Source organism: Thalassophryne amazonica, chromosome 3 (genome assembly GCF_902500255.1).
Source record: "Thalassophryne amazonica chromosome 3, fThaAma1.1, whole genome shotgun sequence".
Taxonomy (NCBI): Eukaryota; Metazoa; Chordata; class Actinopteri; order Batrachoidiformes; family Batrachoididae; genus Thalassophryne; species Thalassophryne amazonica.
In genome coordinates, this window is record NC_047105.1 from 35,152,038 (window position 1) to 35,179,765 (window position 27,728).

General features: G+C 43.2%; 1 protein-coding gene across 1 annotated transcript in view; it reads right to left on the reverse strand.

Annotated features, from left to right (window-relative positions):
* The window catches only part of cers5 (ceramide synthase 5), a 66,969-nt gene that overhangs the window by 1,651 nt on the left and 37,590 nt on the right, over positions 1-27,728 (reverse strand). The window contains exons 6-9 of the mRNA XM_034166041.1: positions 24,294-24,386; positions 21,433-21,561; positions 8,832-8,938; positions 3,302-3,458 (exon numbers count right to left, since the gene is read on the reverse strand). Of these exons, the coding sequence (XP_034021932.1) occupies positions 3,302-3,458; positions 8,832-8,938; positions 21,433-21,561; positions 24,294-24,386 (486 nt within the window). The remainder of the gene's footprint in view (positions 1-3,301; positions 3,459-8,831; positions 8,939-21,432; positions 21,562-24,293; positions 24,387-27,728) is intronic.

Consider the following 27,728-nt stretch of genomic DNA (forward strand, 5'->3'; position numbering starts at 1 on the left):
TTTTGTGACACGACCTGCCTGCATGTCACCGCATCCATAAACCACCATTTGGTCTCCCTGCCACATTCTGGGGTTGCACCGATCTACAATTTTTCACTTTCGATCTGATCCTAATACCTGAATTTGGATATCTGCTGATACCGATACTTTGCCGATCTGATACCAGAGCTCTGTTTCCTTAAATATTATTATTACTGTGATTGTTGACTTTATTTAAGGATTTTCTTAAAAGAGACCTGAAAGTTCAGCTACAATTTGCCAGAAAGTGTATCTAAGATGAAAGCCCAGATTTCATGTTTTGGTGAAAGAATTAAGTACTTTTTTTTTTTTATAGACTTAAAGAGAAAAGACAGCTCTCTTTCTGCTTGTCTCTCTCTCCCTCTCTGCCTGTCCTCAATTTCAATGGAGCTTTATTGATATGGGAGACATGTTCACATTGTCAAAGCAAGCGTTAACAGTAAAAATTAAGTTCTCTCCCTCCCTCTCTCTCATTTGCTCTCTCTCACTCGCTTTCTCTCTCCCTCTGTCTCTCTCTCATTTTCGTGCTGCGCAAACTTTGAACTTTTTGTAAACATGAAGTCTTCCAACTGTAAAACAAACGTATCATCATCGACGCTCACGCGCAGAACTTTAATGGAGATTTTTTTCCCTTTCAGTGGACAGAATCTCTGTTTGGCTGTCCTCCTCGGCTGCACGCTGAGCTGGCGTTTTACAGCCTCAGGACGCTGAAGCCTCTAACTTTTTAGCACACATTTTAGCAACAGTTCAGTTCATTTTTTTGGAAAATCCATGCTCGATGAACAGACAATTTGAACCCGAGACCCGGGCAGAAATTTGCCTCTATCTGCAGCTAGAACACTGCAGAAGACAGCTCTCTCAAACAGCCCGGCTTCAGAAAACCTAGTGTACCTAAATTGAGAGAGTGGCACTAACTCAGAACATGGCGCCTTTTTGGTTCCAACTTTCACATGAGCAAATATTTGCACAAAAACGATAAAGTTTATAAGCTTGAACATTAAATATGTTGTCTTTGTGGTGTATTCAGTTGACTATAGGTTGAAGAGGATTTGCAAATCATTGTATTCTGTTTTTATTTACATTTTCACGTCCCAACTTCATTGGAATTGGGGTTGTAGAAAGAAAAGCTTGTTGATGGTCAAATTAGTCCAGAACAAAGTATAATCCAGAGACTGAGAACTTTAAAACTGTCACGCACGTCATTGTATGACACAGAGTTACAGAGCAGCAGCTCCATAAATCAGGCTTTAAATTAATTAAATAAATCATCATAAATTGTAAACTTATGTAAATTTGATAGCTTAACTATTTTTATATTTATTTTGACAGCACCTGCACCTGGATGTGACGCTGTATCTGGTTAAATTATTTTAAAAAAAAAGGTAAACATTAAAGGTTCATTCAGTAGTTCAGCGCAGTTGGAACCAAAATAGCACCATGTCCTGAGTTGACACCACTCTCAATTTAGGCACACTACAGAAACCTCCCCCTCTCCACCTCAAGCTCAGCAACAAACAAAGCAGAGAGCAAACAGCAATTGAGAGGTTTCACAGTGGCTCTTCTCTGGTATCGGAAAATGTCGTGGGTTGGATCTGTATGTTCCAATAAGTGAATTACGCCTGTATCAGAAGCCGATACCGGATCGGTCACAACCTTAGCGTATTCACCCTCAACATAAGTCTCCTGAAGGATGTGGGCATCCTCCATCTGCACATGTCCATCTCAGTCTCACCTCACTCACTTTTTCTCCCAACCCCATGACCTCTGATATGTTCATTCCATACAGATAAGTAAATACTTGAGTGGACATAGTCATACAATGAAGCAGCCAGCAATAAGTAGCTCAGGCTGCCATCTTGGTAGAGGAATTAAATGTTGCCACACAATGTAAATCAATGTGCTTTCTGTTTACACCACAAAAGCTGCAGAAGTATTTGGGGAGGGAGAATCTCTCTGAACTGTTGTTTAAATTTACAATGTGAATCTTCTTGTGTGTTAACAGAACAGAATTATGTGCCAAAAATGATTTTACTGGCGATCAACAGCAGTTGGCACTAAGTTATTCTGGCGTTACTTCTGTCAGTCAGTGTGTGTGACAAGAGAAAATTCTATTACTATGACTCAAGGTGAATGCTAATATATTACTGAGGGAGAGGCTCCCAAAAATGTTAATTAAATCTTGAAGTGTATATCAATTTTTATAATTGCATGGATAAATATGGAACTAATAACCATTAACACATATGTTTATGTGACACTTTCCAACCATATCAGCAAAGCACCTCCTTTGAACTGTAACTATTCTGATCCCACTTGTAAGATGCGTTGACTAGAATAGAATAGAAACTTTATTGTCATTGCATATATACATACAACAAAACGTGTCCTCTGCATTTAACCCATCCGAATTACAGTCAGACACAATCCATCCATGAGGAGGAGCAGTGGGCAGTCACAGACCAGCACCCACTACAGACCAACTCCAGATGTAGATGCTGCCTTGGTCAGGGGCAGAGAAGGAGCAGACCCTAAATAAGCATGTTTTTTAATAAACTGCGACAATCCCTCTCCCAAGATGGTGGACAAAAATATCGTGGAAAGGAGCGCCCTAGTGGGTATTCACCTGTATGGTTCAGCTGTAATCCCGTTGATCAGTGTCACTTCCAAGTAAAACTGCACCATATTCAGCTCCCTCCAAGCCATATGTCATAGTGTGACTCACATAGTTTGTTCGAATTACAAAATTAGAAATGAAAAACACCCAGTGTCAACTTTTAAACTTTCGCTCTAGCAGATACCTTTTTAGCACAGAACACTCCTGCCACTCTCCATTATTCTGAATAGTTGATCCCAAGCACTTCGTAATCACCACCTCTACTCATTGCAACTGCACCATTCTGCTGCACTCTCTCTCATTCACATACATGTACTCCAAATCTTGTGTGTCTTTAATTCCCCTTTTCTCCAGTGCAGACCTCCACATAGTGTAGCAGCATCTAAGAAGGTTGCAGAAGCTTTGGGGCAAAGCTCACTGTAGAAGCTAAACTCAAGCAGCAACTGTGCAAAACTAAAGCCACCAATGCACTGTCCACCAAGGTACTACATGTCTGCCGTACATGTGCCAGGACATTGTGTCAAAATTGGATTGGTCAGTCACCTTAGAACTCAGTCTACCATCAACCACAACTCAAGATGTCAACCCAAGTGATCATCTCTTTTTCAACTGTCATTAGACAATAATTTAAAAGACGGTTTTACAGTGTCCGTCAGTTGTCTGACCCACCTTGCCCCGCAGCATGGCTTTGACAGCTATACGCGCTATGAGGTAGGACCAGATGATATGCAGCACTTGGAGCACCAGCAGTAAAATGTTGAAGAGCCACCAGGACGGGAATGGCCCAACAATGGACCAACTCTCAAACATGGTGGAGTTCAGGATCCTGGAAAAGAAGAACAGATGTCCCTGAAAGGTTCAGAAATGTACTTCTTGTTCTGAGGCAGATTTCCCTCGGTGTGTATGTGTACGCACTAACTCAGCCACATGGGGTGTGCAGCCAGTACATTCTGAGTGCCGGTCCCAAGCCCGGATAAATGAGGAGGGTTGCGTCAGGAAGGGCATCCGGCGTAAAACAAGCCAACCCAACTATGCAGACTCAGAATCGAATTCCCATACCGGATCGGTCGCGGCCCGGGTTAACAACGTCCGCCACCGGTGCTATTGCCCAACAGGGTGCCGGTGGAAATTGGGCTACTGCTGGGCGAAGACGACGAAGAAGAGGAGGAAAACATTGCCACGAACAGCGGGAGAAGAAGAAAACTAGAAGGGTGGAAATGAGAGTGGGGACTTTGAATGTTGGTAGTATGACTGGTAAAGGAAGAGAGCTGGCTGATATGATGGAGAGGAGAAAGGTAGACATATTGTGTGTGCAAGAGACCAAGTGGAAGGGAGGTAAGAGCAGGAGCATCGGCGGTGGGTACAAGTTGTTATACCATGGTGAGGACAGGAAGAGAAATGGTGTTGAGGTCATTTTAAAGGAAGAGTATGTTGAAAGTGTGTTGGAGGTTAAGCGAGTGTCTGACAGGGTGATGAGTGTGAAGTTGGGTGATGATGAATATCATCAGTGCATATGCCCGACAGGTAGGTTGTGAGATGAAGGAGAAAGAAGATTTCTGGAGTGTGTTAGATGAGGTGGTGGAGAGTGTGCCCAAGCATGAAAGAGTGGTGATAGGAGCAGACTTCAATGGGCATGTTGGTGAAGGGAACAGAGGTGATGAGGAAGTAATGAGTAGATATGGTATCAAGGATAGGAATGGGGAAGGACAGATGGTAGTTGATTTTGCAAAAAGGATGGAAATGGCTGTGGTGAATACCTACTTTAAGAAAAGGGAGGAGCACAGGGTAACATATAAGAGTGGAGGAAGGTGCACACAGGTGGACTACATTCTTTATAGGAGATGCAAGCTAAAAGAAATCACTAGACAGAGTGTCACTAGACAGCATAGGATGGTTGTTTGTAGGATGACTTTAGAGGTAAAGAAGAAGAAGAGAGTGAGAGCTCAACAAAGGATCAGATGGTGGAAGCTGAAGGAGGAAGACTGTTGTGTGAAATTTAGTGAGCAGGTGAGAAGCACTAGTTGGAGAGGAAGCAATTTTGGACAACTGGAAAAGTACTGCAGATGTGGTGAGGGAGACAGCTAGGGCAGTACTGGGTATGACATCTGGACAGTGGAAGGAAGACAAGGAGACTTGGTGGTGGAATGAAGAGGTCCAGGAAAGCATAAGGAGAAAGAGGCTGGCGAAAAAGTTTTGGGATAGTCGGAGAGATGAAGAAAGTAGACAGGAGTACAAGGAGATGCGGCGTAAGGCGAGAAGAGAAGTGGCAAAAGCAAAGGAAAAGGCATATTGCGAGCTGTACAAGAAGTTGAATAGTAAGGAAGGAGAAAAGGACTTGTACCGATTGGCCAGACAAAGGGACAGAGCTGGAAAGGATGTGCAGCAGGTTAGGGTGGTAAAAGATGCACATGGTAATGTGCTGACAAGTGAGGAGTGTGTGCTGAGAAGGTGGAGGGAATATTTTGAAGAGTTGATGAATAAAGAAAATGAGCAAGAGAAAAGGCTGGATGATGTGGTGAGAGTAAATCAGGAAGTAAAAGAGATTAGCAAGGAAGAAGTGAGAGCTGCTATGAAGAGGGTGAAGAGTGGAAAGGCACTTGGTCCAGATGACATTCCAATGGAGGCATGGAAATGTCTAGAAGAGATGGCAGTAGAGTTTCTAACCAGATTGTTTAATAAAATCTTAGAAAGTGAGAGGATGCCTGAGGAGTGGAGACGAAGTGTGCTGGTTCCTATTTTCAAGAACAAGGGTGATGTGCAGAGCTGCAGTAACTACAGAGGCATAAAGCTGATCAGCCACAGCATGAAATTATGGGAAAGAGTAGTAGAAGCTAGGCTTAGAAAACAGGTGAAGATCTGTGAGCAGCAATATGGTTTCATGCTGAGAAAGAGCACTACATATGCAATGTTTGCTCTGAGAATACTGTTGGAAAAGTACAGAGAAGGACAGAAAGAGTTACATTGTGTGTTTGTGGACTTAGAAAAAGCTTAAGAGAAGAGTTGTGGCATTGTATGAGGAAGTCTGGAGTGGCAGAGAAGTATGTTAGGGTAGTGCAGGACATGTACAAAAATAGTGTGACAGCTGTGAGATGCGCAGTCGGAATGACAGACTCATTCAAGGTGGAGGTGGGATTACACCAAGGATCAGCTCTGAGTCCTTTCTTGTTTGCAGTGGTGATGGACAGGTTGACAGATGAGATCAGACAGGAGTCCCCATGGACTATGATGTTTGCAGATGACATTGTGATCTGTAGTGAGAGTAGAGAGCAAGTTGAGTCTAGTCTGGAGAAGTGGAGATATGCTTTGGAGAGAAGGGGAATGAAAGTCAGTAGAAGCAAGACTGAGTACATGTGTGTGAATGAGAGGGAGCCCAGTGGAATAGTGCAGTTACAAGGAGTAGAAGTGGTGAAAGTAGATGAGTTTAAATATTTGGGGTCAACTGTTCAAAGTAATGGAGAGTGTGGTAGAGAGGTGAAGAAGAGAGTGCAGGCAGGGTGGAGTGGGTGGAGAAAGGTGGCAGGAGTGATTTGTGACCGAAGAATATCAGCAAGAGTGAAGGGGAAAGTTTACAAAACAGTAGTGAGACCAGCTATGTTGTATGGTTTAGAGACAGTGGCACTAACAAAAAGACAGGAGGCAGAGCTGGAGGTGGCAGAGCTGAAGATGTTGAGATTCTCTTTGGGAGTGACAAGAATGGACAAGATTAGGAATGAACATATCAGAGGGACAGCTCAGGTGGGACGGTTTGGAAACAAAGTCAGAGAGGCGAGATTGAGATGGTTTGGACATGTGCAGAGGAGGGACCCAGGGTATATAGGGAGAAGGATGCTGAGGATGGAGCCACCAGGCAGGAGGAGAAGAGGGAGACCAAAGAGGAGGTTCATGGATGTGCTGAGAGAGGACATGCAGGTGGTTGGTGTGACAGAGGAAGATACAGAGGACAGGGTGAGATGGAAACGACTGATCTGCTGTGGCGACCCCTAACGGGAACAGCCGAAAGATAAAGAAGAAGTGTATGTTTACGCACTAATTCATAATGATGGCAAGTTGTCATATTATTCTTTGTTAAAGCAAACCACAAACAGGGAACTAACTGGATTCAGTTAGGAGACAGTAATTTACCCAAAAGCTGAACTTCTGGTTCAGTCTCCAGGATGTCATCAGGTGAGTGGTGATGACCTCATCTTCTTTAAATCTAAGTAAGTGACAGGAGGTTGTGGACGGAGTCACCTCCCGCAGGAGTGGGATGGATTTCAGTCCAGGTCCGTGACCGGCAACACAAGCTTCATCACTCATCCACACCGAGACACCGAATATAGCTTCTCCAGTTACTGTCAACAATGATCGCTTCACTGGGGGCCGTCTCTTTGGCGGCTATAACTTCCAGGTCTGTCTCGAAGAACTGCGACCATCTAATCACCTAAACGGATGTCTCTATGTCAGCACAGACTTCAGTGCACTGAGCACGATGGACTGCAGTGTCAGTTTTTGGGAGGATTTTTATTGTGCTAGATCTTGTCATATGCAGAGAGGGTTTTTTTTCCTGAATGGAGCCATCATTATTTAATGGGGTGACATTTGTAATAAATGTGCAAATAAATATTTTTTAAGTGAATATATTCCTACACTAAAGCACATTAAATCTTGACTTACGTCCCATGTGCCTTCTGGCAAACTAGCTTAAATTTGAAGTAATCTTTTTAAGAATGTTCTTTGTTCCAGTCCACCATGACACAACTGATGATGCAACAGACAAAAGTTGCACCAAGCATATTTTCTCCAATCACAGCCGCAGAAGCTGATAACACCTTCAGTTGTTTTGGAGGCTTCCCTCATTTGTTATCTCCTTGAGCACTCAGTTTTAGAGGACTGCATCCTCCAGACAGATTTACCATACAGACTGTGTTTATGAAGGACTGACAAATGAAGTCCAAGAAAATACCCAGTGACTGGGAAATGTTCATGTATCCATCCCCTAACTCCTCTAAAAAGAAAACGGTCTGTAAAAGTGCAAATTAATATCAACAATAATCCTGATATTTAGTTTGTCCAATTATTTATGGGCTCTGAAAATGGAGGCTGTGGTGGACAGAGACATCATATTTCATTTGACTGGGAAAGTGTGTCCAAACCTTTGACATGTACTGTGTGTTTAGATTAGATCAGATAGAACTTAATTCCTTGGGAAGACTTCCTCAGGGAAATTAAGGTTCCAGCAGCATTGTATAGCAGCACACAGGGTAAGAAGCACAACAGAGTATCAAAAGTGAATGGAAAAAAAAAAACACACAATACACTGACAAATAAAACAATTAAAACCATTATTAGTGCTGCCATTTAATAGGTTACTAACTAAAGCAAAATGTAACTTCATGTTTCTGTGTATTGTATGTCTGAATATCGGTCTCTGTTTCAATCAGTCCAATGAACTAGAAAAACTGCTATCTTAAACAAGCATCCTGGTTTAGCGCATCAAAAGTGTTGCTTAATTATTAAACACTAAACAGTAACACAACTCCCTATAACCTTTGACTAAAATGGACTGTATTCATATAGTGCTTTTTTCATTTGCATCAGACACTCAAAGCGCTTTACAATAATGTCTCACATTCACCACGATGTCAGGCTGCTGCCATGCAAAGCATCCACTACACACTGGGAGCAACTAAGAGATTAAAGACCTTGCCCAAGGGCCCTTAGTGATTTTCCTGTCAGGCTGGGATATGAACCAAGGATTCTCTGGTTTCAAGCCCAACGCTTTAACCACTAGACCATCACCTCCCCTGACTATCTATATATGTATTTATTTTTTGTAATGACAGAGACACAGTTGTCCTAAAGTCTGGGCTGACAAGTTAACACACAAAAAAAAAAAAAGTAGGCGTGTGTGAATGTCAGAGTACAGGCTTCCAGGAAACTGCCTCATCTCATTTCCATTGTGGTTGTAGTTACATCACATTATTTTCTTGTAAAGACTGAGAAGTCCAGAAAGGTGTGCACTGCTAAAGAAATCCAAGCACAACGGCGCTGCCGTGTTTTCAGTGAAACCAGGTGTTTTACAAGAAGGTCACAAGACTGTTATGCACTACATTTCCACGGCCAGCTGGTCTGCAAACTACATCATTAAATTAAAATACTGATCTTGGTCAGATATTTAGTAATCAACATTGTGAGTGTGCAGCTGTTCAGGAGCACTTACCATATTGGATAAATAACAAGTCTGGTGAGAAAAAACACCATGCTGAACACAATGAAGAGGAAGTCACACAAGTGCTGGTACTTGGCGTAGTTGGCCAGCTTTGCTGCCTGTTGAAAGAAAAAAAAAATGACAGAAGTAATGTGAAATGCTTTGTGAGGTGCAGTGTTGTGGTTTCCACTCACACACAGACCATATCCAATCTGTGGACTTCTAAACTGTTCAGCTGAGAAAGATGACCGAACAGTCACAATTCTTCTCTGCTTCCACTGTTTAATAATGTAACATGTTAAAGTATCCTCGGCCGTATGAGCATGTAATCAATGAAAGAGTGTGTAGAAAGAATGTGACCTTTTGACCCTTTAGAATAGGTCAAGGTTAGCCATCTTTGAACTTGTCCAAGGTCTGTGTCTCAAGAATGCTCCCTGTGAATTTGAAGACCCTGGCAGTAGAGGCCTGCATTGAGACCCAACGCAAATCTTGCAGGAGTGGGTGGTTAGAACTTTGCTGTGGGCAGGTAAAAGAAATACGCTGTGGGTTTGGAAGTGACAGGATGACTCGGTCAACAAAGGAGAATCGTGTAAAAATATGCGATGCCGACACGCGACTTTTATCTTAAATAAAACGTCTTTAACAGGAGCAGCAGCGGAGCAGAGAGCAGGTTCACACAGCAAGAGTTAGCAATACTGCATGCCCATATATGGGTCACATATATGAAACAGTCTTGGAAACAAACAACCCAATGACGTGTTTTCTCCCACGGGATGGGAGGAGACAAAATCAATGCATGCCTATTACTGTGCAGGCATACATTTTCAGAGTTTCGCAGGTGCGGGCAGGACTGAAAATACACACTGCAGGAATGGGCTGGACTGTAATACACGTTGCGGGCATGGATGGTAATGGTCCAAATCTCTAAGGGGGCAGGCGGGAGCGGGACGACGAAATTAGTCCCACACAGGGACTAATTTCACGAATAATAGCACGAGACTTATGCTGGGCAGACAGACGATGGACGCATTATCTGATGGCCATATTTTGGCCTCGGGTAAAAAAAAAAGTGCTGGGGGGTGGGGGATGATGGAATATATCCTGAAAAGAACACTGCTGTATGTAGAAGTGACAATAATTTACATGCATATTCACCATGATTCAATTAAAATGTCAAGTTTTCCAAAAATAAGCAACACGTTATTCGGTATAAAATGCATGATTAAAAGTAAGACCCTTCCTGACGCACCTCAACATTACATGGAGAAATGTGGTGGGGTTTGAACCGGGAACATTCTGCACTGAAACTGAGCGTATTAGCCACTTGGCCACCACCCCTGCCATAAAATGCATGACTAAGTCTGACAATTATTTTTAACAAAACAATTTTCATTTGGGTCACTTGTGCGCAGATGACATTTTACCATCAGTGCAGAAAATTTAAATGAGATGCACGTTATTTTGTGTTACACTCAGACCTGCTGCCCTAAAAAGTTAAAACGTAAAGTTGTTTTGGCACCGCTGATGATTTCCATGATTTTCCTTTATAAATCATTGGTTGTATGGATCAGCAATTTCAGTTAAATATATCATATAGCAGACAAACACACTGATATCTCACTCACTCTCACTCATCTTCAACCGCTTTTCTGGGTTTGGGTCGCGGGGGCAATAGCTCCAGCAGGGGACCCTAGACTTCCCTTTCCCGTGCCACATTGACCACCTCTGACTGGGGGATCCCGAGGCGTTCCCAGGCCAGTGTGGAGATATCATCTCTCCACCTAGTCCTGGGTCTTCCCTGGGGTCTCCTCCCAGATGGACGTGCCTGAAACACCTCCCTAGAGAGGCGCACAGGAGGCATCCGTACCAGATGCCCGAACCACCTCAGCTGGCTCCTTTCAACACGAAGGAGCAGCGACTCTACTCCGAGCTCCCCACGGATGACCAAACTTCTCAACCTATCACTAAGGGAGACACCAGCCACCCTCCTGAGGAAGCCCATTTCGGCCGCTTGTACCCGCGATCTACTTCTTTCGGTCATGACCCAACCCTCATGACCATAGGTGAGAGTAGGAACGAAGATTGACCAGTAGATCGAGAGCTTTGCCTTTTGGCTCAGCTCTCTTTTCGTCACAACAGTACGGTAGAGCAAATGCAATACCGCCCCTGCTGCACCGATTCTCCGGCCAATCTCACACTCCATCGTTCCCTCACTCGTGAGCAAGACCCCGAGGTACTTGAACTCCTTCACTTGGGGCAAGGCCGTATTCCATACCCGGAGTAGGCAATACATCGGTTTCCTGCTGAGAACCATGGCCTCAGATTTAGAGGTGCTGATCCTCATCCCAGCCACTTGGCTGCCAACCGATCCAGTGAGTGTTGGAGGTCACCGGCTGATGAGGCCAACAGGACCACATCATCTGCAAAAAGGAGTGATGCGACCCTGAGCCCACCAAACCGGAAACCCTCCTGCCCCGACTATGTCTCGATATCCTGTCCATGAATATCACAAACAGGATTGGTGACAAGGCACAGCCCTGGCAGAGGCCAACCTCCACCGGAAATGAGTCCGACTTACTGCCGAGCACCCGAACACAGCTCTCGCTTTGCAAGTACAGAGATAAGAAGGGAGCCCCTCACTCCATACTCCCGCAGCACCTCCAACAGTATCACCTGGGGTACCCAATCATATGCCTTCTCCAAGTCCACAAAACACATGTAGACTGGGTGGGCATACTCCCAGGGACCCTCCAGGATCCTTGTGAGAGTAAACAGCTGGTCAGTTGTTCCACGACCAGGATGGAATCTGCATTGTTCCTCTTAAATAAGAGGTTCGACTATCGGCCAAACCCTCCTTTCCAGCACCCTGGAGTAGACTTTACCAGGGAGGCTGAGTAGTGTGATGCCCCTGTAGTTGGCACACACTCTCTGTTCCCCCTTTTTTAATATGGGGGCCACCACCCCAGTTTGCCACTCCTTAGGCACTGTCCCAGACCTTAACGCAATGTTGAAGAGACGTCTCATCTGAGACAACACACTCCGCCACTGCAGAGCTGTTTGACTACCTCAGTGACTTCCACCAAGGAAACTGATGAAAATCCTCCATCACCTTCCAGCTCTACCCCTACTATAGAGGGCACTCCGGTCTGATGCAGGAGATCCTCAAAGTGTTCCTTCCAGTGCCGGATTACATCCTCAGTTGAAGTCAACAGAGTCCCATCCTTACTGTAAACAGCTTGGATGGTTCCCCCTTTTCCCCTCCTGAGGTGCCTCACGGTCTGCCAGAAGCGTCTTGGTGCCAACCGAAAGTCCTCCTCCATGGTTGCTCCAGACTCCTCCCACACCCACTGCTTTGCCTCCCCCACAAGCCCTTCAGGCCTGTCGGTACCTTGCAACTGCCTCTGGAGTCCTCTGAGATAACATATCCCGGAAGGATGTCTTCTTCAGTCAGACAGCTTCATTGACCACCTGTGTCCACCACGGTGTTCGAGGGCTGCCACCTCTTGAGGCACCGAAGACCTTCAGGCCACAGCTCCCTGGTGCAGCTTCAGGAATGGAAACTTTGAACATTACCCATTCTGGTTCAATGCCCCCAACCTCCACAGGGATGCTAGAGAAGCTCTGCCAGAGGTGTGAGTTGAAGCTCTGTCAGACAGTGGGCTCCTCCAGATGTTCCCAGTTCACCTACACTATCCGTGTGGGCTTACCAGGTCTGTCCAAAGTCCTCAGTTGACAGCTCTGCCCTCTCTTCACCCGAGTGTCCAGAAGATGCGGCCTCAAGTCAGATGATACGATCACAAAATCGATCATCGATCTTTGGCCTAGGGTGCTCTGTTACCATGTACACTTATGAGCATACTTATGTTCAAACGTAGTGTTTGTTATGGACAGTCCGTGACAAGCACAGAAGTCTAATAACACACGACCATTCGGGTTTAGATCAGGGAGGGCATTCCTCCCAATCACACCTCTCCAGGTGTCTCTGTCATTGCCCACGTGTGTGTTGAAGTCCCCCAGCAGAACAATGGAGTCCCCCACCGGAGCCCCATACAGGACTCCATTCAGAGACTCCAAGAAGGCCGAATACTCCAAAATGCTGTTCGTTGCATACGCACAAACAACAGTCAGAGTTTTACCCCCCACCACCCTAAGATGCAGGGAGGCGACCCTCTCGTCTACTGGAGTAAACTCCAACGTAGCGGTGCTCAGCCGGGGACTCGTGAGAATCCCCACACCTGCCCAGTGCCTCACCCCCTGGTCAACTCCAGAGAAGAATAAGTTCCAATCCCTATCAAGGAGAGTGGTTCTGGAGGCGAGACCCACCAGATCTAACTGGTCGCTCCACCTTCCGCACAAGCTCCGGCTCCTTCCCCCATAGCGTGGTGATGTTCCACACCCCCCAGAGCTAGCCCCTGCCGCCTGGGTCTGGTCCATCGAGGCTCTTGAGTTTTACTGCCACCCAAGGGACAGCGCACCCGACACCAGTGGTTCCCCCTGCGTGTGGTGAGCCCACAGGGTGGAGATGGAAGGTCCACGTTGCCTTTTCGGGCTGTGTCCGATTGGGCTCTGTGGCAAGCCCAGCCACCAGGCGCTTGCTGACGGGCCCTACATCCAGGCCTGGCTCCAGATGAGGGCCCCGGGCCTCCTCCGGGCCGGGTCACATTTCCTCTATCTCTATCTATCATGGTGTCTTGTGAACCATTCTTAGTCTGGCCTCTTGCCTGATACCAATTTGCCATCTGACCCTGCCATCCATATGACCCTCAACTTTAACAAGATTCCCAGTACCTGCATTGGCCACACAGGCACACAGCATGATGGAACCACCTCCAAATTTTACTTTAGGTAACTAGGGTTTTTCGTGGAATGCTGTGTTCTTTTTCAGCCATGCATACTGCCCTTTTTTATGTCCATATAACTCAGTTTTAGTTTCCTCAGTCCACAGCACCTTATTCCAAAATGTAGCTGGCTTGTCCAAATGTGCTTTAGCATACCTCAAGCGACTCTGTTTGTGGCGTGTACGCCATGGGTTAAAGCAATAAATTTTCATCTGACTCAAATTTTTTCCTGGCAAAAATCAATGCCAGCAATTTCCTAAAATGTGGCATAGTGGGAGCACACACTCTTTTTTTTTCCTCAATAAATACAATGAACACATTATACGAGGTCTGTTAGAAAAGTATCCGACCTTTTTATTTTTTGCAAAAACCATATGGATTTGAATCATGTGTGATTGCATCAGCCAAGCTTGAACCTTCGTGCGCATGTGTGAGTTTTTTCACGCCTGTCGGTTGCGTCATTCGCCTGTGAGCAGGCTTTGAGTGAGCACTGGTCCTCCCCCCTCGTCGGATTTTCATTGTGAGGAAAATGTCTGAACGGCTGGAGCAGCACTGCATCAAATTTTTTCAGAAACTGTGAGAAACAGCCAGGTGGACACCATTCGGAAAATTCAGATGGCTTTCAGGGATGATTTTATGGGCATCACACAGATTAAGGAGTGTTACAGCCGGTTTAAAGACTGCGCACAATGGCGGAGGGTGCGCCGCACTCCAAGCAGCGATCGACAGGCTGAAACGACCAGATTATTTCCAAACTGAATGCTGTGTTGATCTGGGATGTTGTCTGACTACCAGAGAAATGGCAGAAAAGGTGGACATAGCACTTTTCCGGCACATCCCACTGTTAAAGGAGATTTTGTCATGAAAACAGGAGCGGAGGAATTCGCCACGGAGCCGCTAATGGTGCAGAACGAAAGCACCTCCATGTTGGTCTCACAGGAAATGTGACATGCCCAGATCTTTGACAGTTTCTCGGATACTCACTCGACTGAAAAGCCACCCAAAGCCGTCTGAATCTTCCGAATGGTGAAAGAGCTGGGCATGTCCCGTGAGACTTCCAACACGGAGGTGCTTTTTGTTCTGCGCCATTACGCGGCTCCGTCCTGACACACGAATTCCGCTGCACGTCTTTCATTACAAAATCTCCTGTAACAGTGTAATGTCCTGAAAAAGTGCTATGTCCACCTCTCTTGCCATTTCTCTGGTAGTCAGACAACGTCCCGGATCACAGCCTTCACTTTGGAAATAACCTGGTCGTTTCAGCCTGTCGATGGCCGCTCGAAGCGCGGCGCGTCCTCAGCCACTGTGGGCCGTCTTTAATCTGGTTGTAATGCTCCTTAATCTGTGTGATGCCCATAGGCTCTTCACCGAAAGCCATCTGAATTTTCCGAATGGTTTCCACCTGGCTGTCTCGCACAGTTTCTGAAAAAATTTTGATGCAGCAAAGCGGCAGTCTCTCAGCCATTTTCCTGACAATGAAAATCCGCCGAGAGGGCTGGACCACTCCTCCCACAAAGCGTGCTCACAGGCAAATGACGCAACCGTCAAGCGTGAAAAAACTCACGCATGCGCACAAAGGTTCAAGCTTGGCTGATGCAATCAAACGTGATTCAAATCCATATGGTTTTTGCAAAAAAAAATAAAAAGGTTGGATAGTTTTCTAACAGACCTCGTACAGTACAGTGGTCCCTCGTTTATCGCGGGAGTTACGTTCTAAAAATAACCCACAATAGGCGAACTCCACGAAGTAGTCAGTTATTTTTTACAATTATTATAGATGTTGGCTGTAAAACCCCTCACAACACACTTTATACACTTTTCTCAAATAGGCATTAACATTTTCTCACTTTTCTCTCCTGTGTAAACACTTTCAAAGTTCAAACCTTAGTAGAAAAATAAGTCCAGTATTATAGAATGAAACCAAAGATCAAAACCTGTTTTCAGGCCCAAACATTTGTTTGAGAAATAAAAATAGAATGTTTTCCTATAAATAATTAGGATGGATTTTAGAACTAACGAATTTAAATTTATCGATCAACCTACAAGGTTGGACACATAAGAAATTATTAATAGTGACTCACCAGTATTTCACAGTTCCTCTGACCGTGCCTCTTCGTCCTGCGCCGCTCCGCTGTGGCGTCTTTTTCCATTGAGTGACACCTCGGTGCAGGTGTCTTTTTCCGAGTGAAGAACGTAGTTATGGGTAGTTGTTGGCGCTCTTTTTTCTTCTGGGCGAGAAGATTATAAACAGACACAGGCAGAACACAATGTGCGTGCTCTGCCTTCGCTCACTGCCTCTGGTGTTACCGTTGCAGGGTACGGATGCGGGACCCGCAAAGAATCCAAGTCATTAGAAAGATACAAATCTCTCTCAGTGGCCACGGAGCTCTGCGGCTGCGGTTACCGAGACCATGCAGCACTGCAGATTTTTCCGCAAGAAGTTTATCCTTGCGGGCTGCCAGAGTGCTCTGCATCAAAACAGCGAGCATAGTCTCTGGACCTGTTGCTGCAGTTGGCTGCAGCTCCGCACAAAAGACAGGGGGCGGTGTGAGTGACCCGCTGCGGTGCTTACCGAGCCCGCAGACTCGGTAAGCGCATCGGAGGCAGTGAGAGCAATCGCGGTGATGCCGACCGGTGCCGCGACAGGCCCGCCTGATGAGAACGCAGAACACAATGCACTGTAAAAAAAAAAAAAGAAAGAAAGAAAAAAGCATGCAAAATTGCACTAAAAAAATCTGCGAAACTGCGAGGCCGCTATAGGTGAACCACGTTATAGCAAGGGACCACTGTATTCAAATCTATTCTAAATAGCCTCTAAGGAAAGAGACAAAGCATAAAAAGAATGCAAAACCTGAACATAAAGGTACATAAAAGGGTGGTGGGGGTGGGGCGTAGTCTTGATTCTGGGTGGTCTGTGGGATCTCCCTCAGAACATTTTTAAAAGAGTAAGTCAAATTTTGTGTATTGTGGTGCATTTTAATAGGTATGAAGCCCTCTGAAATAAAGAAAACTCACTTCAAACTGTCAAGTAAAAGCACATTATTGATTATGGGGGGTCTGGGGGATCTCCCTAGAAATTTTTTAAAAGAGCAAGTTAAATTTTGTATATTCTAGTGAATTTTAATGGGTATGAAGCCCTCTGAAACAAAGAAAACTCACTTCAAACTGTCAAGTAAAAATTCTTTGTCTTCTGTAGTATTTTGATTGATTCCATTCCGGTAAATGCACCAAAAGGATGCTATGTCGCTGGTTGTACAGTCAATAAAATACAAAATTAGGGCCTAAAGCAATTGACAACATTGTTCTTCTGTGCATAAAGTAACAGTCACCCGTTTTGAAAACGCATGCGCACTGAGAAACTCAAAACTGGCTTATTCACATTTAATCGGTAAAATGCTCTCACTAGTAAAACAAACTAGGGCTGAAACTAATGATTATTTTAGTAATCGATTATTCGGTTGATTGTTTTTTCAATTAATCATTTTTTATTTTTTGTTTTTTACTTACATGTGAGTTTTGCCATTATTTCTTGAAGTGAGTTATTATTAAAAGGCCTTTATCAAGCAACATCAACGTTTGACCCTGTAACAAAGTTATGATGTTATGTTCTCGTCAAAAACATACCTGGAGTAGTGTTTTGTTTTATTTTGCACATACATACATCACCGACACACCACAAAGAAATTTCCATCAGGTTTCACCCGCTTATGAGTATTTTTAGATGCCTACAGAAACTAATCTCAACCACTGACAACATATTACAGCAAGAGTCCACAAATGTTTTTTGAAGGCCTGACTAAAGTGTAGTATGTTATCTTTAATAAGATATTTTCATGAAAAAAGACACAAATGTGCAATTTACTGCATTTTTTTTTCTTGTGTAAAAACACAGCTTAGATGTGGTTTGACCAAAACAAATTGTCATTAAACTTAAATAAAACAGGGATGAAGTGGAGGTGTAAAAGTCACTACGTGTTCACAGGAAACAGTTATTTATTTCTATATTTATTTATGTTCATTGTTAGTTGGTTTTATCTTTTGTGTTGTTTCTTTTTGTCTGTTTCTCTAAAACTGTATTGTAGCATTATTAGTTATTATTACTATTATTGTTGCTGTTGCTATTATTATTATTAATATATAAATAAAAACAAATAAAATATTACAATTTGTAAAACATTTGACTCTTTTACAGCTTAATGCTAACTTTAACATTGAAAATGCCATAGACATGCTAACGCGTTAGCATCGGTCCCGTTTTTAAGTTATAAAATTCATCTATCAACTGTTTCAGAAGACCATAACAGGTAGGTAAAGGTAAATATTACTCACAGACATATGCTCTTTAGGGTTTTAGCGGGGAAAAATTAAGATAAAGCGAAATAAAACAAAGAACCGAAGCAGCAAATCGAAACATTGCTTCATTGCTTCAAAGCAAAGCCACGCCCTGCTCTACTTGGGGAAGGTCTGCCAATGTTCCCATGAAGACAGGGAGGAGAAGGACTCATGGCAAGCAGTAAACAGAGCGGAGAGGAGTGAAAATTCACACAGTCCCTTCCTCCGTGGTGCGGCGCCATACACGCTGACATTGCTGCTGCTTCGATTAGTGCAGAATTGGATGTTGCTTTGACAATGAGAGTATCATATTTCGGCCCCAAAACACGCATGATACCACGTGCACGCGCGTATGTGTAGTTAAATTTTCCAAATGACGGAAATCCGTCGTTGGTGACGGAGAACTGGTGTATGCAGAAAAGGCTTCCTCTGCATTACAGCATCATACAGCAACTCTTTGTGCAAAGTGTGCTGTGTTGTTGAACGATGCACAGAGACACTATCTGCAGCAAGATCATATAGTAGGTCTTTGGAGGAGGTCTGTGGGTTGACTATGACTGTTCTCACCATCCTTTGCTTCAGCTTATCTGAGATTTTTCTTGGCCTGCCACTTCGGGCCTCAACTGTGCCTGTGGTCTTCCATTTACTCACTATGTTCCTCACAGTGGAAACTGACAGCTGAAATCTCTGAGATAGCTTTTTATATCCTTCCCCTAAACCATGATGTTGAACAATCTTTGTTTTCAGGTCATTTTAGAGTTGTTTGGAGGCTCCCATGTTGCCACTCATTAGAAGAGATGCAAAGAGGGGAAACATTTGCAAATGGACACCTTAAATACCCTTTCTCATGATTGGATTCACCTGTGTAAGGAGGTCAATGGTCAATGAGCTTAGCAAACCAACTGCATGTTCCAATAATTAGTGCTAAATGTATTCAAATCAATAAAATGACAAGGGTGCCCAAATTTATGCACCTGCCCAATTTTTTTTAAAAATAATTATTGCACACTTTCTGTAAATACTAGAAACTTCATTTCACTTCTCAAATATCAGTGTGTTCATCTGCTATATGATATATTTAACTGAAATTTCTGATCCAGACAACCAATGATTTATAAAGAAAAATCATGAAAATGATCAGGGGTGCCAAAACTTTTGCATACAACTGTATCTGCACTGTGTGAGTGAGGAAACAAAAATCAAATGCAAATGGTTTGGAAGTAGAAATAAAGGTTTGGTATCTGAGGAACAGCATTACATGGAAATAAAAAGTATAATTATTCTAAAAGGCAGCAAAACAAATCTACTTTGGATTAAATAATCTGGTTGTCATGTGGGCTTTTGCCCGTAGAACAGTATACCAGACTCTATTCTCTGCCTGTGTGTGGTGAGCTCAAACGGAGGTGACACCACGTTGTTTCTTTGGACTGAGCCTGACTGACTCCTGCTGGCTGTAAATCAGTGAATCCATACAAGTACTGACAAATGTCATACATCTGTTTACATCTCTGTGAGATTAGGGCTAAAAAAATACATTTGCAAAAACTTTGTAAAAGAATACAACAATCTGAAACCAAACAGATGTGAATTTATTTGGCTACTTGGAATGTATTCAAAGGATAATTTATTTATTTATTTGTAGCAGTCATTAAAATATTGTTAGCAATTAAGCATCAGAGTGCTCTACTCACTTTTGATGATTGGTCTGCTTTATTTGCAAAAAAAAAAAATTTTTTTGGGGGGGGATACTTCATGAAGTATTTTAGTCCATGCGAATCAATAATGCAGCAGCAAGTTAAACAACTCACCAATATTGGCCATATTGGCCTCTCTTCATTGGCTTCCTGTTAATTCTAGAATAGAATTTAAAATTCTTCTTCTTACTTATAAGGTTTTGAATAATCAGGTCCCATCTTATCTTAGGGACCTCGTAGTACCATATCACCCCAATAGAGCGCTTCGCTCTCAGACTGCAGGCTTACTTGTAGTTCCTAGGGTTTGTAAGAGTACAATGGGAGGCAGAGCCTTCAGCTTTCAGGCTCCTCTCCTGTGGAACCAGCTCCCAATTCAGATCAGGGAGACAGACACCCTCTCTACTTTTAAGATTAGGCTTACAACTTTCCTTTTTGCTAAAGCTTATAGTTAGGGCTGGATCAGGTGACCCTGAACCATCCCTTAGTTATGCTGCTATAGACTTAGACTGCTGGGGGGTTCCCATGATGCACTGTTTCTTTCTCTTTTTGCTCTGTATGCACCACTCTGCATTTAATCATTAGTGATCGATCTCTGCTCCCCTCCACAGCATGTCTTTTTCCTGGTTCTCTCCCTCAGCCCCAACCAGTCCCAGCAGAAGACTGCCCCTCCCTGAGCCTGGTTCTGCTGGAGGTTTCTTCCTGTTAAAAGGGAGTTCTTCCTTCCCACTGTAGCCAAGTGCTTGCTCACAGGGGGTCGTTTTGACCGTTGGGGTTTTACATAATTATTGTATGGCCTTGCCTTACAATATAAAGCGCCTTGGGGCAACTGTTTATTGTGATTTGGCGCTATATAAAAAAAAATTGATTGATTGAATATTAATTGTTAACGACAAAATAATGCTGACAACCTACTCTTTCAAATCATTGGTATATTAGTTTGAAAATCTGATTTCTCTGTTGTGACGCAGTTGTTAATGGTGACTGAATACATCATTCAATATCTTGATTGCTACAAACGTTTCACTAGATCAAAAGTGCTCAGTGAGCACAGCAACATCATAACCACATGTCAATATCAAGCAAGTAGAGAAAAATGTCACACGGGCATTTAAATAGTCACGTTCACTAAAAACAAATTTCCTTAAATGAGCAATTTTAATATATATTAGCATGGGGTCAGAAATTACACTTTAACCCCTAGTCTTGGCCCTGTGACAGTCTGGCATCCTGTCCAGGATGTACCCTGCCTCACACCCCATGACTAATGGGATAGGCTCCAGCCCCCTGTGACCGTTAACTGGAGTAAGCGGGTATAGAAAATGGATGAATGGACCCCTAGTCTTGATCATTGTCAATTCTAAGCAAAACCAAATCACTTTTCCCCCAGTCACAGACCCAGTGTATTTGCCAAGTTTAATGAAAATCAGATTAGGTGTTCAAAAGATACCTTGCTAGCATACACACAGCAACCAAGGCAATCACAAGCGTGTAACTGTGGAACCGAATGTATGTCATGATGGTAAAAATGTCTGAAATAGAGCCACAACTGCCATTAATACTACAGAATACAGGTGATCACAAGATGTTGTTAGTGTTTTAAATGCTAAGTAATAGTAGCCACGGGCATGAAGACTGTAACGACTACGACAGCCTTATATTTCACACCAATGACCTTTACTTTCACCTACCAGAGGTTAATCCAAATGATTAACTTCTGGTCATGTGCATCATTACCACAGTGTGACTGACCTCGAGTAGGAAGTCGGAGGCGTCGTGGACACACATCACCAGGCTCCCTACTCGGGCCATGTTGTTAGCATAGGAAAAGCTGATGAGGCCGACTGTAGCCAGGTGATGGATGAACATGATGAGGAAGTCCTGCATGGAGAAGAGAAGAGGGCTGATGACGATGGACTGCATGCAGACCAAAAAAAAAAACAAAAAAACAAACAAACAAAAAAGTGTTGTGTGGTGCTGTGGACTGGCTTTGTTTTATTGAATGAGTGCATGTACCGCTGCATTACATACTGATGCAGATTAAACCTTCACTTCTGAAAATCAATGACAATATCTTCCTTTTAAAAATGGTTACAAACTGTTTTACGAAAGCCAAAGAAACACAAGGACATAAACACAAGTAGAGTAATGCAGTGAAACCACACAAAGACAAAGCAAATATAATGAACAACTTTACGCAAACAGGCCCAGCCAGGTCCACAAATATTTGGAAAATGATAAAGATACTTTAGCTGTCCATCACAGCACAATGGAGTTGAAAACAAATACAAGTTTTGTTTTTGGAATGTGTTGCAGTTATAGGTCCACATGAGGTGCTAAGGAAAGATGTGAATTTTTAGCACAGTTTGCTAGACAGCGCATTGGACACATGCTTTTGATAGTGGGAAGAAACCCACAAAACGGAATTGAACCCCAGACCTTTGTGCTGTGAGGCAAGAGGGCTAACCACTGAGTCACCCGTGCCGCTCATACTGTGCAGATTAATTGCTTTTGGAACAAGTGAAAAGATGACCCCCCCCCACCCCAAAGACCTCTAAAAATTGAGCCCATGTTGAAAAACCCCAGAGTTCCCCTTTAATCACTTCATTTCAACTCCACTGTGGTGGTGTATAGAGGCAACAAAAATTCAAGACATTGTCCAAATACTTATGGACCTTGCTGTATAAAATGACAAATACATTGAATGTGTATATACACTCACCAGCTACTTTATTTGGTACACCTGGTCAACTGCTTGTTAACACAAATAGTTATTCAGCTAATCACATGATAGCAACTCAATGCATTTAGGCATCTAGACGTGGTGAAGACGACTTCCTGAAGTTCAAAGTGAGTATCGGAATGGGGAAGAAAGACAATTTAAGTGACTTTGAACATGGCATGGTCTGAGTCTTTCAGAAACTGCTGATTGACTGGGATTTTCACACATAACCATCTCTAGGGTTTACAGAGAATCATCTGAAAAACAGAAGATATCCAGTGAGCAGAAATTGTGTGGACAAAAATGCCTTGATGATGTCAGAGCAAAATGGGCAGACTGGTTAAATGGGCGACTGTGTGATGCTATAATGTCAATATGGACCAACATCTCTGAGGAATGCTTCCAGCACCTTGTTGAGTCTATGCCATGAAGAATTAAGGAAGTTCTGAAAGTAAAAAGGGGTCCAACCAGGTACTAGCAAGGTGTACCTAATAAAGTGACCGGCGAGTGTATTCTGCACAGTCCTTTTTCATCTACTTAATAATATTACTAGGGGAACTACGACCACTACCTTTGCACCCTCCCTCCCCAGGACTAAACCAAACCAACTTTTTTAGGTTCCTTAGATGACCCTAAAACACATTCAGGATGTTCCCAAAAATAAAAACTGGCCTCAAGCCAGTTATCCAAGATGGCGTCCAAGATGGCTGTCAAAATAGGGTTTTTTCACTTAAACACAAAAGATTTCTGTCAATATTAAGTCTATTGTTTGTTCCTACTATGTATTTTAATAAGAGTCTATTGGCGGCCATTTTGGACACCATTTTGAATCTTAAACCCATGAATGAATTTAGTTTAGGCACAAATGAGTTTGCTGTGACCTGTAATGGTCTTCCCATTGAATCTCTGTGATATTTAAGTTGTTTATATGTTGTGTAAAGGTGTTTTAGTGAAAAACCCTATTTTGGTGGCCATCTTGGATAACTGGCTTGAGGCTAGTTTTTATTTTTGGGAACATCCTGATTGTGTTTTGGGGACATCTAAGGAACCTAAAACAGTTGGTTTGGTTTAGTCCCGGGGGAGGGTGCAAAGGTAGTGGTCGTAGCTCCCCTAGTATATCCAATCTAAGCAACTGAAACAGTCAATCATGTCATTGCTGAAATCAAATTTCATTTACAAAGACTAAAAACTGACCTCACTAAAAACTATAAAGTTAAACAAACATACCACTGCCTAAAACTGTAAACTTTAATTCCAGCAGTTTTGCATGTTTGGGATTTGGGTGCTCTTTCACACACACCCCAACCCCACCCCCACCCACTGTCATGTGTAAATTTACACATTATTTCTGTATTTACTCATGAAGTTTAGCAGTAAGAAAACCCTACAAGCAGAAAGGCTTTTGCTTGAGAGAAACAAAAACCTTCTGAGGCAATCGAGCACAGTCTTCCGCAAACTCATCTGAATATCATAATATGTTGAAACAAACAGCTGGACTGTTCGAATTCAAACAATCACCACTGGCTGACTTCCAGGAAGAAACAAAATGATCCCATCATTTAACTAGGTCAAACATCATAAAGGCGAGCGTCTTGCACTCCAGCTACAACACGCCAGGACTGTGTGGAATCTGTGTCATTCTAACCGAATTAGGCCTGTAATCACATGACAGTGAGCTGCTCTCATGCTGAAAAGACAAGACATGCACAGACCCAACCCGTCTCTAAATCACCAGACCTCAACAAATCAACACAGCTTGTATCAAACGGAGTTTGTGTGGCTTGAACTGATATATAATCACTGTTAAATGTCACACATGTAGACGTCTTAACAAATGTTAAACAGGCCGTGGTGACTGCAGTGTGTCCAGCGGCAGTGTTGTTCCTCTCACCTTCCTTTTAATGTCGGTGAACTGTGAGAACATCAGTGACCAATAGAAAGCCAGTTCAGTCACGTAGTAGTGGTAAAGCCCCGGAGTCATGACCTACGCAGGGACAGAGAGGACAGGTAGGTTCAGCTGCTCGCTTTAACATCACGGTTAAAGATTTTGAACTGTTCTGAACACTGCTTCTAAACAGACACCATTTATTGCACACGAACGACAAACGCAAAAAGGTGCACAATATATCACTCGAGCGCCGTCACTGAGATGTGCGACAGTCACAGCAATGTGTAGTATCAAGCAATGCAAATACAACAAGACACCCTACAACATCTGTTTTGTGCGATGCCACTTTAAGTCCTCCAGACATTTGTGTATGCCATTTGCCATTTGTGTATTTAGTACTTCTGCTGTGTCACTGAAGCTTTTCAAAACATTTCTGTTTGGAGACATTGTATGAATTTGCAGCACACGATCAAAAATAACTGTTGTATGTTGTACAGGTTACATTTGTTCTGTGTGTTTGAAACTTTTTTCTCTTTTGCAAGATACTTTTGGTTGCAACTGACTGTTAGAGAACCGATGCAAATGGGGGTTTTTTTGTTAGTTTGTTTTGCATTTTTGTGGCGCTGTCTTAATTTGAAAGTGCTGGGCACCTACTGGCCACCATAGACTGCTCAAATTGAGCAAAAAGCAGAAAAACACAGAAATGGTGCACAAACACACACACACACAAAAACAACTACAACACTGCTAACACTACTTGCCATATTTCACCAATTTACCTTGGAAAAAAATTTCAAGGTCAAAGTCCTGTTAGAAGTGGTTTTTCATAGGCTAAAATCTAATACAAAATATAGATCAAAAGGGCTTTTCAATGTTAAAATCAAATATCCACTAAATCCGCAGTATGGATCATATGCGGATCAAACTTGGTCTATTCAGTGAGAGTGCCAGTTTGCACCTCATTGTCCCAAATGAGAGTGACTTGAGGCACTTTTGATTGCGATATAATGCAAAATGTACACCAAATTCTCAATATTAAATTCAAATGTCCACAAAATCTACAATTCAGATCAGATCCGGATCAAATTTTGTCAGGTGATAGTGAGTGTCAGTCTGCACCTCACTTTCAAATATGAGAGTGATTGAGGCATGTTTGATTAAGATATAATGTTAAATATACATTAAATGGGTTTTTAATGGCCACAAAATCTGTAATCCATATCAGATCTGGATCAAACTTTGTCAGTCAATAAGGAATACCATCCTACATAACACAGCTAAACGTGAAAGAAATTCAATCTTTTTTGAGAGTTATGAATTTTTGAAAATTCGTTCAATGTTGAGGGCCCTTTCACACATAGCATGAATAAGTACAAATCAGGGCGAGTCACGGCGGAACAGCTCGTATGAGTGAACCACGAAAACATCACGCCAACAGGCAGGCTTGTATGATCCCGCTGCAACGGTGTCGTGTGAGCAGGAATACAGTGCGAGCAGCTGAGACGTGTTTCACCACATCACGTCGTGGATGTGGAGAACAATAAAATAAAAGCCAGCTGTATAATTGGTGATTATCACTGGGTTGATATAAATAATACATAAAAAGGGATGGAATACAGAACCCCGTGGTTAAATAACCGTGGTTAAATAAAGAATAAATGCCACTCACAGGATTCGAACCTGTAAGCTCTGATGACCAGATGGAAACTTTACCACTGCGCTACAATCACTGTCTTATAACAGGAGCATGAAATGGCTAAAATCAACAAGTAGATAAATGTATTTTTTTTTAACTAGAGAAAAAAAAAAAAAAAAAAACACTGATACCTGACCAAATGGCATTTGTTACAGTGTATTTCTGCTGATACGTGACTGAAAATGGCGTATTTGTCGCACTATTGGCTTGCCATATAGTCCTGCGGCGCGCCACTATCAGGACACGCATGTCCTGTCAGACAGACGTGACATTCAGATCGCCTGTTGCATGTCCACATGAACTGACGGTCCGTTCCAGCTGGAACAGCCTGTCAATGTGCGCGCTCTCCAACCCGTCGCAAAAGCGATATATGTTTTTATGCATTTCCACGTGAGGACAGCGGGCAGATTCACGCGTCTCACAGAGGAATGGTGTAAGTTCATGTCCTTCCAAACACAGTAGGTGTTCTCCAGCTGGGACGTCCAGGAGCACAGATCACAACAGCAGCCCCTGTGAGCAGACACCGCCCCCCCTTCCGTTCAGCACCCAGGCTAACATGTCTCTGTGTTATGTGGTCAGGCACCTCCCCGTGGTCTGTGCGCTCAGACATCGCCCCCATGTGATCAGATCTGTACATACATATCAGCGTTTTATGCAAGTGTCCCCCCCCCCCCAGGATGCCATATGTGTTGGGGAGAGCGGGGTGGGGGGAGGGGTCACACACGCGCACCGGTGTGACCACTCACATGCTCCACATGAGTTGCTTTCACACCACACTCGTGGGGGCACTTAGACAAATTTCACATTCAGCTCGACAGTGATCATCTGCTGACTGGTTTCGTGCTAATAGCGTGAATGGTCGCACATTTTCTAAGTGCAAAACAAGCGGTGTTAGATGTGCGTGTCTGTCACCTGGAATTTGGCTGACACCTGTCGCAAGAGGGATCGAATGGGCTCTCACAGGGCACACACTGTCTTTCAGCCGCTGGTGTGTGCAAATAGTTGTAGCAACAGGTGTACGAGGCATTGGAGGCAGCTACGATTTTACACGTATTGCATACGATTCCTGCTTCATATGCAATTTGACCACATTCATACTATGTGTGAAGGGGCCCTTAATGATAGGGATTTTTCCAATATTTTTCCTGACTTTGACCTATGACCTTGAAAATTGAATCAGTTCTTGCCCATCAGGATACAAATCCTCTGTAAAAAAAAAATCATTATATATATATATATATATATATATATATATATATATATATATATATATATATATATATATATATATAAATAAAGTGTGGGTTCCAGGCTGTTCACAAACAAACAGGGGCGAAAACATAACATCCACCCAACTTCGTTGGCGGTGGTAAAAAACTGTCAGTAGTATAAAATTAGTTTGGGTACAAAAAGTATGATCTTGACCAAAAACAGGCCATTTGTTCCTTGCAGAGTCTTCAGAGTCTTTCAACTTTTTAAAATTTGCTTTATTTTCTGTACAGATACGTTTATCTACCAAACTATACTCATCATTGCAGAATCAGTCATTCTATTCAAATAGGGCTATTCAAATTCTGTGTGTGAAAAAAAAAACCTGTATACCCCCCACCCATTGCAGACAAAAATAATGTTGTGATGTCGGTTTTTTGTATTTCCACTTCCACACAGCCACAGAGACATGTGAAACTCCTCCCATGCAACAGTGTTGAAAGTCATCACAGCGCACATCCTGTACTTATGAA